General features: G+C 39.2%; 1 protein-coding gene across 1 annotated transcript in view; it reads right to left on the reverse strand.

Annotated features, from left to right (window-relative positions):
* The window catches only part of Rhoj (ras homolog family member J), an 85,006-nt gene extending 68,240 nt beyond the window's left edge, over positions 1–16,766 (reverse strand). Inside the window, exon 1 of the mRNA XM_027929730.2 lies at positions 16,155–16,766. Within this exon, the coding sequence (XP_027785531.2) occupies positions 16,155–16,332 (178 nt within the window). The 5' untranslated portion in view covers positions 16,333–16,766. The remainder of the gene's footprint in view (positions 1–16,154) is intronic.
* Between the last annotated feature and the right edge of the window lie 885 nt (positions 16,767–17,651).

Genomic DNA, 17,651 nt, shown 5'->3' on the forward strand with positions numbered 1-17,651 from the left:
TCCTCCTTGACAAAGGTGCCAAAACCATAGATTGGAGGAGAGACAGCCTTTTAAACAAACAGTGCTAGAAAAACTGGATATACATATGTAGAAGAATGACATTAGACCCACATCTCTCATCCTGCAGAAAAATCAATTCATAATGGATTAAAGACTCAGGAATTAGAGAAGAAACTTTGCAAATGACAGAAGAACATGTAGGATCCACATTCCAACATATAGGTGCAGGCAATGAATTCCTCAATAGGACTCCTAAAGCTCAGGGGTAATACTAAAAGTTAATAAAGGGATGACATCAAATTAAAAAGCTTCTGCATGGCAAAGGAAACAAGGGTGTAGAGAGAAAGTTTATAAAACAGGAGAAAAATCTTTGCTAGCTACCCTTCTGACAGAGGATTAATACTCAGAATATGTAAAGAATACAAAAAGCTTACCACCAAAATGAACAAAATAAAACTAGACATCTCAATGGGCAAATGAACTAGACAGCTTCTCAAAAGAAGAAATACAAATGGTCATATGAAATAAGTATTCAATATCTAGCAATTATGGAAATGCAAATCAAATGGCTATTACCCAGCCTTAAAGAAGAATGAAATGATGGCATTTGCCAATAAATAGATGCAGCTGAAGAATATCATGCTAAGTGAAATAAGCCAATCCTCCAAAACTAAAGGTCTAATTTTTTCTTTGATATGTGGATGCTAATTCACAATAAGTGGAGTGGGGCGCGGCTAGGAAAGAATAGAATTGCTTTAGATTAAGTAGAGGGGAGTGAAGGGAGGGGAGGAGGTCTGAAGGAAGGAAGGGTAGTAGAATTAATCAGACATTATTATCCTATGTGTGTATATGGCTACATGACTGGTGTACATCATGTACAACCAGAGGAATGAGAAATTATACCCCATTTATGTATGATGTGTCAAAGTGAATTCTACTGTCATGTGTAACTAATTAGAACAAATAAAAAACGTAGGAAAGAACAAAAAATACACCGAGGCCAAAAGAACCTTGACCTTGAACAATCACAGGAAAAGTTGTTACTTAATTTTTTCTTTCCATAGATTTGATAGACATTGCTCTGGGGCAGGCTCATGTTATATCTTCTGAATTCCTGATTAATTCACCAAAGAAGAAATATGCAGTCCTTCCTAGTTCTCCTTGCATCAGAGCATAATTTCCATAACTGAATTTCTATGATTCTCACATATACCATCAAAATGTTTTCTGAATATTTTTTTTCCTTGATAAAGGAAAAAATTTAAATAGCATTAGCATGAAATTTGGCATATCAGGAGCTGCTCCTCAAGTTGCTATACCACCACCTCTCAGTTGCTATATCACCACCTCTCTCTCAGAAGACATGGAATTCAGCTAGAGGAAATCCAAAGGAAGAAAACTCTTTATGCACATATCAAAGAAAATTTAGGAATCTTTAGAAAAGGAGCAAAAGAGCACAAAAAGACCAAATAAGAACAAGCACAATCTTTCTTGATTAGCAGGTTATTGATTTTAAGAACCATGAGGGGAAACAGTTACCATCATCAGATACTTTGTTTAAAGGTTGTTGGTGCCCATTTTTTTTTTTTTAAATTCTAGCATCTTTTAATGAACAAATAGATTATACTGTGGATTGATCATTCTTTCCCTCCAAATGCTTCATGTTCCTTTGGGTCTGAGTCCATTGCAGGATTTGTGGCAGTAACTGGACATGTGTCATAGTGGAGCTAAGTTTCTCATCCGCCAGAGGTCCCATTCTCATTTCACGGGAGAAAGGCTCATGAGTTACCCATGAGATGGTGAAAGATGGGAAAACTGAGGTAGTAGTGATACCAGAAAATGGGGTGGCTTTACTAACTCCTTGTGACATGGAAGGCAAAGAAATGTGTTTTTCCAAATGTATGAGGCATTGAAAGCATTTATTTATCTATACCCCAAACCCCCTGCTACTCTTTTCCACTACCATAGAATGAACACCTGGATATCACTTGAAGTTTTGGAAATTACTCGAGGGCCTGAATATAGAAAAAGATGCAATTTGAAATAATTTTTTTTATTGCAGGTATTCCTATACCTAAGGTTAGTTGATAAAATAGTAGGGTTCAAAATAATTCATGGTCTCTTGTAAGTGCCTCTGGGTTGTTTATAGTCTGGAGTGCAAGATTTCAACCTGGATCCACAAAAATACACTAAGTTCTAGATCACCCCAGTATAGAAAATATCTTTAATATACTATTAGAAGTCTGTAGTAATTATGAGGTTGCTCAATAGGATGCTTGGCTGGAGTACAATATCCTCAAGAAGCTTTTAATGTGTTAACCAGTGGGAAGTGATTGAAGCAGAAGAGTAACTCAGGGTGGTTTGCAAATTACTATACATGAGATCCAGTAAGACCAGAGTATTTGTTCAAATGACAGGAGTATTCAGTACTGTAAAACACAGTGATCCATGGTAACCATGGTGACCACAATGTCTCCTATAACACCAAAAAAAAAAACCACAAAAAAAGCCTCAACTGAAGGAGTCAAGATTGAGTGTCCTTTCAGGTGTGGCCCTTGCACTTATATGAAGGTCTCATAGCTACATTAATTCTAAGATCCACACAAATCATGTCTTTGGAAAACCTTAGCATGATATTATGATGTAGATAGACCTGGGGATAATTTGATATTAAAATGTTGGGAGAGAAATGTAATACTCTTATATTGGTGACTTCAGTTCGCTACCGTTGGTTAAGTTGACCTAAATTAATTTGAATGCCAAGAGAAAAAAGCAAAAGATAGAGGTGATCTAAAAGATTGTTTAGTCTAGGCTTCACCATCCTGTTAGGACTGTACCTCAGCATGTTGACAGGCTGCCCAATTCTCCCAAAGAGTTGCAGAAGCTATGGTGTGTTTGAAGTGCAAATTGTAAGTCACTAGAAGTAAATTCATGAGAAGCTTCCCATTATAGAAGGGAAAAGAATAGATGAAATATAAAGGGAGTTGGAAGAATTGGGGTGTATGGTCTGAGGATGACAAAGATGAAAATTTCCTTGATCTTCAAATATATGAAGAGCCATTATTGTGGGAATAACCATGGGGTTTTCTCTATCACTGCTGAGCTTGAGGGACAGGAAATGGCTCTGGTCTGCAGCCTTGATAGATTCTGTTAATCAAAAAGAAGGAATATAGCATGGGAGTGTTATTAAAGGGATAAATGAATGAAATGAATAGGGCAGAACTTCTACCACAAAGTTTATGCCTAATACTGACACTTGAGATTTAGCATCCATTCTCTGCCTTTTTTGAAAAGTTTGGTTAAAAGTATGTTTAGAATGGAAAATTCTTAGGGCTCTTATTTACCAGCTTGAACTATTACAAATGTCATCTGAAATTCATTTTAGCTGAGGAGAGAAGCATTTAGGGCTCTTAGTTCATACTAATCCAATATGAGTAGAGGGAAGGTATTCTGGGGAGAGAGCACAGCCTCTTTTCTCCTAATAATTCTTGCTTTGACAAGTATAAAGTGCCCCATTATTAGTGTAGATGAACATATTCATTGCATCTCTTGCAAGCATACCAGCTGAAAATTGCTATACTTTCTAAGAAATGAATAGCTGCATTTTATAAACATCACTCATAATTCTTCAGAGGCTTGTACATGGTGAATATTAAGGAGATCACTTGCTTGCTATTTTCTTCCTAATTAATCTCATTATTTGAAAGAAAAGTTATATAGCACATACTTAAGGAATTAAGTTTCTTTTTTTTGCCTTAGGATATAGCATAAGAAAAACAGAGATAAAAACTAATCCTTAATAGAGTTAGGAAAACAACTTTATGCCTATTTAAAGCACTCAGAACTCACAAGTTTGAAATTTGACTGGAAGCAAAATGTTTTGGATTTTTTTCCCCTAAAGATACCAAAATTATTTTTTATGAATTTTAAACAAGGCCAATGCAATCTTTTTGAAGGTATGTTCTTGATGGTCAGGATGTATCTTTTTAGGATGTGGGAGAATAAAATAATTTATATATATATATATATATATATATATATAAATGATCCTGACTGTTCATACAGGGTATTAACTTCAGTGAAGACTCATGGCCAAGACAGTGGGGCTGTTGGCTTGTCATTCATTTGCTCATTCAATAAACATTTCTCCATGGCTATTGTATTGTAGGCTCATTCCCAGGCATTGGGGACATAAAAGAGAACCTTGCCTTCAATAAGTATATATTTTAGAGCGAGAATAGCATTGGGCAATTTAAATAAGCAAGATAAAATCTAAAGAGTACATAAACAAGTTCTGAAAAGGAACCCAAATTCATCACGGTGGTCTGGCCTCACTGAGGAGGTAACACTTGACCTGATAGATCTGAAACCCAATTCTGCCACTTAGCCATGTGATGTTGGACAGGTGGCTCCTCTGAGCTCCAGTTCCTCCCCTGTGAACTCTACTACTCAGAGATAATACAAAGCTCAAGCGTGATAGCAGAGGTCAGAAGGGCCTACTCCGCTATTTAATATTAGCTAATTAAGATTTTTATTTGTTAACTGTGACCATTACTGCAAAAAGATCAGGAACCAGTTTTGTTTATTATGGAGCATTTGGCTTGGGCCTCAAAGCATCTTTGTGTTCTCTTGCTGGCAAGTAGGGTCATGTTTGGAGGCCTGATTTACCAATTTGTATGAAGATGGCTTGAGAGACTCCAAGGGAAGGCTTGGTCCCCACCAGCAGCAGGGCTTGTCATCAGTTGTCCAGAGAAGGGTGGCTGAGTTCCAATTATGCAATTTCTGCCTCTTCCAGGATTTGTTCACTCTCTCTTTTGGGAACCACATTGGAGCATATGTGGAGGCCTTTTTGGACTCAGAGAAATTGTGTTGTAGGAGGTTTTCCAGTTTTGTTTTTTCCTCTTTTCCCTCCAAATGTTAGGTCAAAGCATGAAGCAGAACAGAAGGGTTTGCAGAGGGGAAACAGATGTTTACTGTTCATTTCATAATCACAGGGCTGGATGGATATGGAAGAACAATAATAGTTTCCAAGACAGAACTGCACTAAAACCGCCCCAAGGATTCCAGACTCTTTCCTGTTGTTTAAGACTGCTTTGCTTCTTCCCAGGAGAATAGGTGTTTTCTAACTTCCCTTGGTGACCCCTCCAGAGGTTTTATAGTCATCCTGATTTTTTTATGTGCAGCAGTCTCAGGCAACAGGAATCCACACTCATGTAGCTTTGCAGGTCATGCTCAAGGTCAACACTTACTCCAAGCACCCAAGTTGGCCTGATCACTCTCCCTCTGTTAGGCTTGATGATTCCCATGTGCCCTATTCAGAATTTGGAGGCTTCTCTACCCTCCCTGCACCAGCCCTCTCCCAATACTTGCTGATTCTGTTTTCTGAGTTCACTTCTTTCCAGGGTCTCTTTCCATGTCCCAGCCATGGGTACAGATCTTTTTTGAGAGCACCCTGTTTCCTCATTTAGGAATCTGCTAGCTGTTTCTGTCAGACTCTAAAGGCCTCTTCTGTTTCACACAATCTGTTAGAAACTCCCAAGTCAAGGAGTTTTATATGCATCTATGCTTTTAAATTGTTTTTTACTGATTGATGGTTGATTATAGAATTGCTCCTTTTGGCTTGATTTATAGGCATCTTCATAGCATAAAGAAAGGTTTACCAAACTTCCTAAATTATACTAGCTTGAACTATATAGATTTATGATATTCAAGTGGTTTTGAACTATAAAATGACAGTTTCACAGATTCTACCTAATAAGAAATGCTCAAGATGCTTATTGAAATTCATAGTCACAGCTCTTTCTTTTAGACGGTCCAGCTTAGCAGCCTGGGTATGGATCTAAGAATTTGCATTTTTTTTTAAAGATAGAGAGAGAGGAGAGAGAGGAAGGAGAGAGAGAGAGAGAGAGAGAGAGAGAGAGAGAGAGAATTTTTTTTTAATATTTATTTTTTAGTTTTTGGTGGACACAACATCTTTGTTTGTATGTGGTGCTGAGGATCGAACCCGGGCCGCATGCCAGGTGAGCGCGCTACTGCTTGAGCCACATCCCCAGCCCCTAAGAATCTGCATTTTTGACAACCATTTTTTTCCCCTCATGACCAAGTAAGTCTAGGAAATACAAGTATGTCATCTATATTGAATGAATAGCTAATTCAATATGGTGCTTGGGGCAGTTTGTCTTGTTTATATGTGACTATTGTGTTTGATAGAAGCAATTTCAACATAGTGACTGGGGTGAAGATTACTAAGTGTCGATTAAAATCTGTTTGTCCCTTTTTTGGATATATAGCTGGCCTCCCTTGAAATGTGTGGCCCACAGTCTACATTCTCTTCAGCAAGATGTGAACAAAAGGGAGGCATGTCATGTGTGGGACTGCATAGTCTTCCAATTTCTGCTCTCCAGATACAGAGAACCTTAAGGACTTGGTGATGACAGAGTCAAAAGTCAAAAATGGAAAGAAGTAGATCCCTGAATGACCACATGAACTAGAACCATCTCACTAACCTGAATACTTGCCCAGGTCTCTTATATGATTGAGAAATAGGATTCTAACAGTTTGCACCATCATATATTAGGGTCTATTTGTTATAGCATTCTTGCTTTCCTGTAGTGTGATACCATCATTACAAAAACCTAAAAAGCATGCTGTTGGCTTAAGCTGTTATGTGGCAGATGGTTAGAAAACAGAGCAGGTTGCATAGATGATTTTGTAAAACTATTGTCAGTGAAACCTGGATGATTAACTTAGTTCCTACTGAGTTCAGAGCACTCTATGAAAAGACTGAATCAGCCAGAATGTCAGTGTATGTTAGTTGGTACTCCATATGTTTAGTAAGACATTAAAGAAAGGTGAGAGCTGCATTGGTTGCTTTTTTAAAGCAGAGATTGATAGACATTACCTTACAGATTTTAAAGAAAAAAATCCATTGTTTCTGAATTCCTCACAAATAGAATATACAATTAAGAAAGAATTTGAGCAGCAAATATCCATGAAGATGTCTGTTAAATCAGGAGAACCTTCTGTCTGTCAAAGATGGGTATTGAACACCCTCTAAGCCTACTGTTTCAGACACCATGTAGCTATTGTTAATTTGAGAGCAAAAGGAAGCAGGCTAAACATATTTAAGAATTACATCCAAAAAAGATACACATTGGTCTTAGATGCAGTTGTCAGCACAGTAACTTATCAGAAGCTTGGTGAGCATTATTTTCTTTTTCTTCTTCTCCTCCTCCTCCTCCTCCTCCTTTTTTTTTTTTTTTTTGGCAGTTCTGGGGATTGGATGCAGGACCTTATGCAGGCTAGGCAAGTGCTCTATCACTAAGCTACATCCCTAGCCCTTTAAAAAATTTAAAAAAAAATTTTTCCCCCTGTGGTATTTTTATTGATTTAGCCATGTAGTCAGAACATCAATTCTTTATGTTATGTTTAATTGTATCACATTTAAATTGAAATTTAAGTCTATGGTGCAATGTAAAGAGATTATTTAGGGTCCTTATTTCTTTAGCAGTTTTAGTAAGAGGAATTGAATTTAAAAAATGCTATGAGAAATTGTTTTCAGGAACATCTATTTACTCAGTATATATATATATATATATTTTACTGTACAAATTGCTTATTTTTTTTCCTTTTTAAATTTTTATTTTGAGACAGGGTCTTGCTAAGTTTCCCAGGCTGGCCTGAAATGGTGAACATGCCACTTCAGGCTCCTGAGTAGCTGGGATTACAGGTGTGGCCACCATGCCCAGCTGACCTAGTAAGTTTTTTCTTTCTTTAAATTTTTTTTTCTATATTTTTTATTGGTGCATTACAGTTATACATAATGGAGGGATTTCTTGTTACATATTCACACATACAGACCATATAATAATATAATTTGGCCAATATCATTACCCAGTAGTTCCCCATTTCTCTCCCCTCATCCCTCCCCTTGACCTGATCTCTTTTCAGTTTTCATGAGACCAGTCCCCCTTTTCTTTTCCTTTTTCTTCTCCACATATGAGAGAAAACAGATGATCTTTGACCTTATGAGTCTTAGCTTGAGGGAGTTGTGTTTCCTAAGAAACTCCAAGATTGGACTGAATATGCTTATGACTATAAATGACAGTTGAGCCCCCCAAATTACACAAGCAAGAAGCAGACTGAGAAAGCTGTGCAGCTCCCAAGGCCCAATTCAAATGTGGATTATGGAGGGAAATGGACAAGGAAGAAAGGTATTTCTCCCAGACCACAGCATCAGGGTCAATTCAAGAACCTTCCCAATGAAGAATCTCAATGCTTGCCATTAGGATTCTATTATTGCTATGTGCCTTTCAGTCTTTTCTTTCTAAAGGAGGGGTGGGCACTGAATATTTTGGTCCTTCCTTTCCTATTCTACCATTGTATAAGTGGTGATTGGGCAGATGGCCTAGATAAATGGCCTCTTGTTGGACAACAAGGACTCTCCTCTTGACCAAATCGAGAAGTCGATGTACCCCTACTCACGCTGGACTTTGGCATGGTAGCAGTGGCACAGTGGGATTCTGGGGAGAAGGGTGAATTTCCATAAGGATATTTGGTGGCTGGAGAGAGTGCTCATTACCATCAAAATCCATTCTCTCCTTTTTTTGGGGGCAGGTAGGTTGTCTTTTTCTCGGCCTCCCTTAAAACGAGGTGTGACCTTCCGACTAAATTATCTTCTGTGGAGAGGGACTGGAAATGATATCTGTTACTTCCAGGCCTGGTCCACGAAACTTTTTTTCATTCCAGATTTTTTGTGCTCATTCTCATTAGGATTATAGGATGCAGATTAGCTATCCATCCTAAAGGCTGGTCTGTTCACCAAAGGCAAGTATTCTGAGTCCCTAAATGACCATATGGAGGAAAGAAGCCCTGCTGACTTGGATACTGGACCAGGAGCATAATATTAGCAAGGAATACCCTCCCACTAAGTTAATCCATTACGTGTTTGTGTCTGTTTGTTACAGTAGGTTAGTATACTTTAACACTGGCTTTTAAATTAATGTTATTAGTTATAAAAACATAACCTATACAAACTGTTCATATTGTTTATTATTCTCTGGTTCCCATTTTCTCCATTAGAAGTTTTAACCTTTGGAAAATTGATTAATATTTACGTATGCTGGTTTCATCAACAGTAAAACTGAGAAATCCTCTGATCTCAGAGGATCATTGTGAGACGGCAATGAGTTAATGTATGAAAAAAAATACTTCAAATATGCCTGAATTCATAGCAAACACTGTGTAAATGGATAGCTCTTGTTATTTGGTTGACGTATATTCTAGTGGCATCTCATGATTCAAACCATCACACTGCTTGTGTGTGCATATGTGGCAATAATGAAAGGGATACTGTTCGAGAGCAAAGAATGCCATAGATTAAAGCTGTGCGATGGGCCAAAACAAGAGGCTGAGCAAATGCACATGAATCATATCCTTTTGTTTTGTGAAAATTGGGTACATCTAAAAAGTTGATGGACTTACAGTGGACTCAGGGACAATGTCAGGCTACTCTGTGACTCAGAGTTGGCCCCTATTGAATTCATGATGAGATTTATCCCCAGAAAATATTCAGTTTCTGCTAACTAACCCAGAAAGTATTTGTTTGTGGGAAAATAAAACTTCAAGCACATGAGAACCTGCATCTTAACACCAAGGGGTAGGACTTCCATAGATCCTTGTGGATTTTGTGCTTGGGATTAATGAGGGAGCCTCTTTCTTTGAATTTTCTTCCCTGTCCTTATGTTTGTTGCCTTCCTTCATGTTGCCTTTGTGGAACAGGACATTGGATCCCAAAACATTGGGGTTCAATGTACTGAGCTGACTCCGAGTGATATTTGCTATTTGCCCCACAGGAAGAAGTGGGAGACATGGGTGGTATAATGAAAGCTGTCCCAGGAGTTGTTTACCTAAGGTCAGCTTTACGAGGCAGTTCCTAACCTGCACAGCGAAGGGAGCCAGGCTGGGTAGAGCTAAGTCTTGCTCAGAGGGCACCTGTCTACCAGGTGTGAGTTTGTTACAGTAGGTTAGTATACTTTAACGTTGGCTTTTAAATTAATGTGAGTTGGTTGCTGCCCTCGGTGTGTTGCTGGCTAAAGCTGAAATGTGGAGTGCAGGGGGGATGAGCAATTGCAGTGTCCAACCCCGAAGTGGTTGCTCTTTCCTTATGCTACTTTGGTCACAGATATGTACTTCTCTTTCTGCCCCCATCATTTGTTAGTCTTTTTTTCTTACTCCCAGGAAAAGAAGCTCACAATGTATCATCTCTGCAGGACATTTCACTTCCTCAGTGCATTTCCCACTCTGGAAGCCTCAGGAGAAAGTTGCCCTCCTAAGCACCACAAGGTAGACTGTGGAAGGAACTATAGGGCAGCTATGATTCCTGCCATTGTGCATCTTTAGGGTCGCTTCCCAGAGACCAGAAACAGCCTTCACCCACATCACCCTGCCTCAGGAAGAGACACTGGGAGGTGGGATGGGATATCTATTGACTTGGGTTTTAGAAGGTGGCCCTCTCCTGTTTCCTCTTTCATGAACTTCTTGTATACTTTTAATTAAGGTTAAGAAACTGGTGATTTATTTCATGGTCCCGTGAGAGTTGCTTTAGGTTTTCTTATAGCTTACAAAAAAATAAAACTCATTCTTTCTTTGGCATCTTAGAAAGAGGAAAGGAGAAACTCCTGAGTCAATTTTCTCGCATAGGCAGTACTGTGTCACAGTTTTCGTAGGCCTGGGACTCTGTTTTTATTCACTCATACCTCTTTTATGTCATTTCCCATCCCCCCCACCCCCACCCCATTCCCCCAGCCTGTGGACTGGACATGGTTTTCCCGCCTGCTCTGGTCATTGTGGTTGTGACTGTATCCACCTTGGCTGATTGCTGTTCAATTTTGTGGAAAAAGTTAGCCCTGGTTTTCAGTTCTCTAGGAAAGCAGCTTCCTTTGGTACCTCACTCAGCTGATAGGGTAGCTGGATTTTCCTCTTTTCCATGAATTGTGTTAGTTTCCTGCCTAGGCTGTCTGGGTTCGCAAATATTGGCTTAAAGTGAATTTTCAAATTTGACGGTTTTTGACAGAAGAGCTGTTAAGAGGGATGGGTTTTGGAGAAAGATCCTTAGACAAAATATATTTTAATTCAAAGGACAGTAGAAAGGTTAAGTCCAACTATATCAATAAATGGTTTTCAGCTGGATTTGGCTTATTTACACACCTATATGCTTAAACATAAAAGCCATGTGCTCAACCTCACTTATTAAACATACAATCCCGCTAAACAAAAAATGCAAGTCTTATGTCATACATTACATGACACATTAATAGATAGAGAAATTTTGTCAGGAAAAGCTCCACGATGAAATTCAAAGCTATTGATCAGGATAGGATGGGAGGAGAAATGTGATTGCCCATGGTAAACTGAAGGCTTAAAGTTGTGAAGACATCTTGCATCCTCCTGAGAGCAAGTAGGAAGCGGGGCCCAGAGATGTTTTTTAGATACACGTGTAACAAATGTGAGTGACCCATTGCATCTAGCTATTTTGTAGTCCTAGCTCTCAGTCAAATTTGGGGTGACTCTGAAATGTGCTCTCTATAGAACTACAAGAGTTTGAGTGGTCTATCCAAAGTTTAAGCTATCCAAAGTAATGCAAATGGAGGAATACAAGTGACATTTACACATTGTGGAGTTTCACTCTTGACAGATCTGTCAAGTGTCAGATCTGTCAAGGCAATTAATACCATTTTACAATTACAGTATAGATAAAATGATCATCCAAAATATGATCAAAATAGTTCAAAAAATAGAATCACTTAATAAATGTTTTTATAAGTTTATTTCTAAAGAGATATCTGTTGGACTACAATTCGTTCATTTTTCCTCAAAGTCCATATGGACCACGAACTATCTAAATGCTGAAGGGACCAAGAAAATTAAGACATACTAATTAATTTATTCAATGACTATTTATTGAGAGTCTACTATTTGTCAGATGGCACTTTTTTAGAAGCTGGGGATAGCAAATAAATATATAATGTCTTTGTATTAAATATCATGAAGAAAGATGCAGCAAAATAGAAGGTCAAAGTGAGTGTGAGGTCAAATAGAAGGTCAAGTGAGGCACATGTATTAAATAACTGAAGCTAAGGAAGCTCTAGGGGAGTGTCAGGGCAAGGTGAGAGCAAGTATAAAGTCTTCAAGGAAAGAAGGTGTTTGGCATGTTTGAGGAATAGAGAGATGGCTAGTGTGGGGAGAGTGTTCAGAGATTAGGTGGGAGAGAAATCAGGGACAGAGTCATGGGGTGCCTTGCACATCTGACAAAAGATGGAGTCTGAGTACTGAGGGAATCCCTGGAGGGAGCTGAGGCTCTGGATAGTCCCTCTGCCAGCTGGGTGGAGAATTGACTCTAGGGGGAGCATGATTGTAAGAGGGAACTTGGAGATGATTATTGTAGTATGGATGAGAGAGGATGTGGTGGTGGCTGGTGATCAGGTTTGAGATGTTGAATTCAGTGGTAGGAGCAGGGCATAATAATTGATGATTTGAATGGAGAGATATGAGGGTGTTTCACAGGAAGAAAGAAAGAGGATAATACTTGTTCTCAGTCACTGCATAGAAGGTAATGGCCATATTCTTGTAAGGCAAAGAGTAGGAAAGAGTGAGTTGGAGGCAGTGAAAGCTTCTGTTTGACAGATGCCCATTAGATATTCACATGGTCAGTTGGGTATCTGAGTGTTCCCAGTTCTGGGGGTACAGATATCAGTTTGGGAGTTATTAGTATGTAAATGAATTTTGAAGTCATCTACTAGATACCATCAACCAGGCATGAGCCTCAGTAGATAGGAGGACCAAGGGACTGAATACTGAGGTATGCTAATATTTAGTGGTTGGGAAGAGAGGGAGGTGGAGGCAGAGCAGATGGAGACAGGTTGCTGGTAAGTGAGCTAAACACCAGCAGAATGTGGTGTCTCAGAAACAAAGGGCAGAAAGTGTTTTAAGAAGGAGAGTAATAAACCACACAAATGGCTTCCAAGAGACCATGACGACGACTGGATTTGGCGAGGCATGGTCCCTTCCTTCAAGGGGCTCACAGCAAGTGGGGGATGGGAAATTAAGGAAACACATAAATTGGGATACAATGGTGTCGTGCCCTAGAGATGTGAACACACTTCCGGAGATGGACTGAAGATGGAGCAGGGAATGTCCCTAGAGAGTCAAAGAATGCTACATGGAGGAGATGTATTTTTGGATTCTTGAATTTAGAAAGAAGGGATTCAAACCAAGGATTCATAGAACTTAAAAAATTATTTTTCTAGTTGTTTGTTGATTTTTCTCCATCACTTATGTAAAATTGGTATTTCCATCCCCCCCAAGTTAATATTCCACTGCTACAACTCGATGCACAGCTACCACCTATCAGCACACATAGTAATTGTTTTGTAAGGACAATAATGCACTCCACCATATTCTACTCTTCTATAGGATATTCTTGATATTACATCTTCCCCTGACAGAGCCTTTACTTTTAGTTACATTTTAATTCACTTTCATAGGGGGATACAAAAGTGTACATAACTTATTCTTAATAATAACTGCTGAAAAAACTATTGCTTTTCACATATGAGGTTCCAAGAACTTCACATGCTATAGTTCATTTTGTTTTCACAAATAATTTAAATACCTTTATTGTCCCTGTTTTTACTCTGTCACAGCTGAAGTACAGAAAGGTTAAGTAACTTGCTCAAAGCCCACAGAATAAGTAGTGACAGAGCCAGTATTAGAACTGGTCATCTGACTTTGGAGTTCATTATCATATTGTATCCAGAATAGTATGTTGTACTTTTATCCTTACTGTTATATTTCTGTGTTCCTGGGATGAGCCGTTAGTTATTAGGGAAAAGTCTTTAAGGGATAGGCCGATCTTTGATTTCAATTGCCATCTTTTTTTAAGGACTCAGAAGCCCGATTACAGGTTGTCATTTCAGAGTGGGTCAGAAGAACCCATGAACTGGATATTGGATCTAAATGGAGAAGAGTGCCTTTAAATCTTTGACAATTGATTGTAGATTGTCCTGTGACTGTGTATGGATTTATGTTCAACCAGAGCATGTGTGAGGAGGGTGGTGGCAAAAGCAGCTAGAATGTTTGTGATAGAGAGTGTCCTCTGCTAATAGAGGTGATAAGTTCATTATGATCCCAGATGCATGGGGCACACACCTTTATTTCCTTTTTAACCTTACCAAAAGTGCAGGAGAGGATTTCATATTTAAAGAAGTACAAAGTGTAAGGCAAAGCCATCGTGGTTAGGAATGCCTGCAATGCAAAGGATTGCTCTGGGTACAGTAGTTGTGGTTTTCTGGGTGCTCAAATAATACAATGGCCAAAGTCTGAGATGTTTTGATGCTCAAACCCCAATAAGTGTGTACATAATTGAAATAGAAAATAATTGGATCCTAGCAGAATCTAGACATAGTTCAGCCTTGGTTTGATCTCTAATGTGTCTTTTAATAGGCCGACTTTATTTCTAACGATGGTTTTATCTTCTTCCTGACACCACTGTAATTGGTTCACCCAAGAGATGAGGATTTGGATACATAATTTTTCTAAGCATTTGAAGTCTCTCCTTCTAGAAGATTTTGAGTTCTACCTTTGATCTAAAGGTTTCTGAAATAAGGTGCTAGCCACTTTTCACTTCATGGTAGAAAGAAGATATAGCATAAATAACTTTTGCTAGGATGTTTTCAAGAACAGTTTCTGAGTAACTTTCTGAAGGCATAGAGCCACAAATTTTATAATTAGTCTTTTTTCTCCCTCAAGATAAAAGTTTATCTGCTCTTCTCTTTATTCTGCTCTTATTAAAGTGCTCTTTTCTGGGCATAGTTATTATATTTTCAGCAAAGCTTAAGGGACCCAGCATTAAAATTTTCTCATAGTTTCAACAAGTGTAGAAAAGTTGCTGGGAAATGGATCCTGTACTCACTGCTGCTATGGGGTAATATTTTTGCAAGTTATATATGTGCCTGAGGAAGGGAAGACTTAGGTGACCATCTAGCTCTGGAAGGGAAGCTGCTTCCTACAGAAGGAGGATTTTGAATGGCCACAGAGCCAAGCAAACACTCAAACTGGCTTCCTGTGGGCCATTTCCTCTTTGCTGAAACTGATCCAAAGCCAAGGCAAAGAAAAGAAAAATTTTCCTCCTATGAAATCTCAAATCTCTGACGAGTCACCATTCCGAACACTGTTCAAAAACTAACGCAACTATACATTTGAAGTATCTCACAAATTTGCATGTAAGAAACTTTATAATATTTGTTTTGAAAATTAAGGGAACAAGTCAGAATCAAAATTGGAAAATTCAGATCATGCTATCACACTGACAAGTAACACCTATTAACTTTAGAATAACAAAAGCTGAAAGTCCACTGAAAGAAGTCGTCACTACGGTATCTTAACTGTCATGCCTTAAAAGAACTTATGCTCAATTTTGTCCTTTCAGGACATGCTTTAAGAGATTCAAATTTTATGTGTACTTTTATTTTTTAAAATGTATCAATTAGAAATGTTTCTTTTAATCTGAGATACAGATTACCTAATTAATATTTCAAAACTTCAAAAACTTTTTCTCTCCATCTAAAATCCCAAGAAAATGAAAGTACAGTATTTTGGTACCAAGTACTATAGAAAAGTTGAGTGTTTTATTTATTAATCTTATCATTTTCATTTCTAAACAGCATGAGATGAATAGAGGAAACATAGCAAGACATTTCTTTCATCAGTTGTGTGTTTAGTGGTGTTTTTTTTTTTTTGGATAGGAAAAATTGTGATGCAATTACACTATATCTTAAAATGTTCACAATAAAAAGTTGATGAATCTTCAAGCAAATGACTAAATCTCTGGCCCCAAAGTCTAGAGGGCAGTTCAAAGTATTTTACCAAGGGTTATTCATTTGCCTTGATTGGGGGTGGTGTTACAATACAAATTGATGCACAAATCCTTCTCCCCACAATTCTGGCAAAGTCTTTGATTGTATTTTTTAGTGATCTCCACAGTGCCTGCCAGGCCTGTGCCTAATACTGACACCGAACTCAGCCAGGTCCCTCTGAACTTGGGGTCTGGCCTCCCACGCTGTGCATCTGGATGCATGAGTCCCACTTTTTCTTACCTGCATAGTGGTCAAACACAGTGGGCACGTACTCCTCCGGGAAGGCATCATTGGCATAGCTCATCAGCAGGCAGGTTTTCCCCACGGCACCGTCCCCAACCACCACACACTTCAGCATCTTTTTCTCCTCGTTGCCACTGCAACTGCAGCTGCTGTCATTTCCCTCTTTGCAGTTCATTCTTGCGGCTCCAGCTGCTGCTGCTGCTGCTGCTGCTTCCAAAGCACATGAAGCGGTGGGAAGTGAGCGCCAGGCTGGAGTTACCCTGCCTTACTTTGGCTACCTTGGATCATGCAGGCATGTCCGAGGCGCGCGGATGCCCTGTTGCTTACCATTCTAGTAAAGTAAGGGAGCCCACACTTGGGGGAATTATTAAAAGGGTCTATTCCTCTTCCCTATCAGTTCCACTTAGGAAACGCTCCTTCCCGTAGAATTCTAGAGGCTTCCCCACACCTCAGAAATTTCAGCAGCCTGAGGGTTTCACTCTGCTCTCGCCCTCTCCAGCCTGGCTGAAGGCACGGAGGAATTTTGCTAAATCTTTCCCATTTTCCACCTCACATCTAACATGGAGGAAAGCTGCGCTTTTAAATGGAGATTTCCCCCTGCTTCCTCCAGCTTGCCGAGTATCAGGAAATCATGGGTTTCCTGCTGCATTCCATATTAGGATCAGTGGGCTGGGGAGGGCTGCAACAATGGGAGCTCTGTGTGTGTGTGTGTTTGTACTTCTGGGGAAGGATGCCAGGACATGGAGTGGGAAAACACTAGGGGTCCCATTGCAGACTCGAGCGGTCAGACTTCCTGTTCTGCCCGCTGCTAGTCAGGCTGTTTGCTTGTGGCTGGCTGGGAAGAAGCCGACGACAGGATGGAAACCCGGAGTACTGTCTGCCACAGAAACAGGGGGAACGGTTTGAGTAAGCAGAGAGAACCACACCAGCAACTGAAGGATAACATATGACATCATCCCTCACTGAATCACCAGTGAAAATCTCTGCAAATTAAAAACGGACAGTTGTTTCTTTTACTTTCTTAAAATGAGAACCCTCAAGAGATTTCTTTTTGCAATAAAGAAGACAGTTTTCCAGAGTTACATAGTTTCAAAAGCAAAATTTTATTATAGGTCATAGGTACCTATAGTACATGTGATCAGGTTTACAAGCTGCCACATTGGAGGGCAATGCTCAGATATGTATTCCAGACACTAACATTTTTTATGATTGTAGCACATAAGAAATCAATTAGAGGTGGGATGTTTGCATTTTCTTATTAGTAAATAAACACACATGCACTTGGCTCTTATTTAACACCCTTTGGAAACAAGAGGGTGAAGGATGGCTTTTTGATTTGGGTCCCCAGTGCTGTTTTTGCTTGGAGGATCCCGTGTTTGATTTAGTCCTCTCCCCTTGGATCAGGCTGGCCCTCTTCAATTACAAAGGAGTCATTGGCAGCTAATTTATTTGTCGGTTGGGTCTCTCAAAATGAAGCCCCTTTGAAGTTCTGCA

This window comes from Marmota flaviventris, chromosome 2, assembly GCF_047511675.1.
Source record: "Marmota flaviventris isolate mMarFla1 chromosome 2, mMarFla1.hap1, whole genome shotgun sequence".
NCBI lineage: Eukaryota > Metazoa > Chordata > Mammalia > Rodentia > Sciuridae > Marmota > Marmota flaviventris.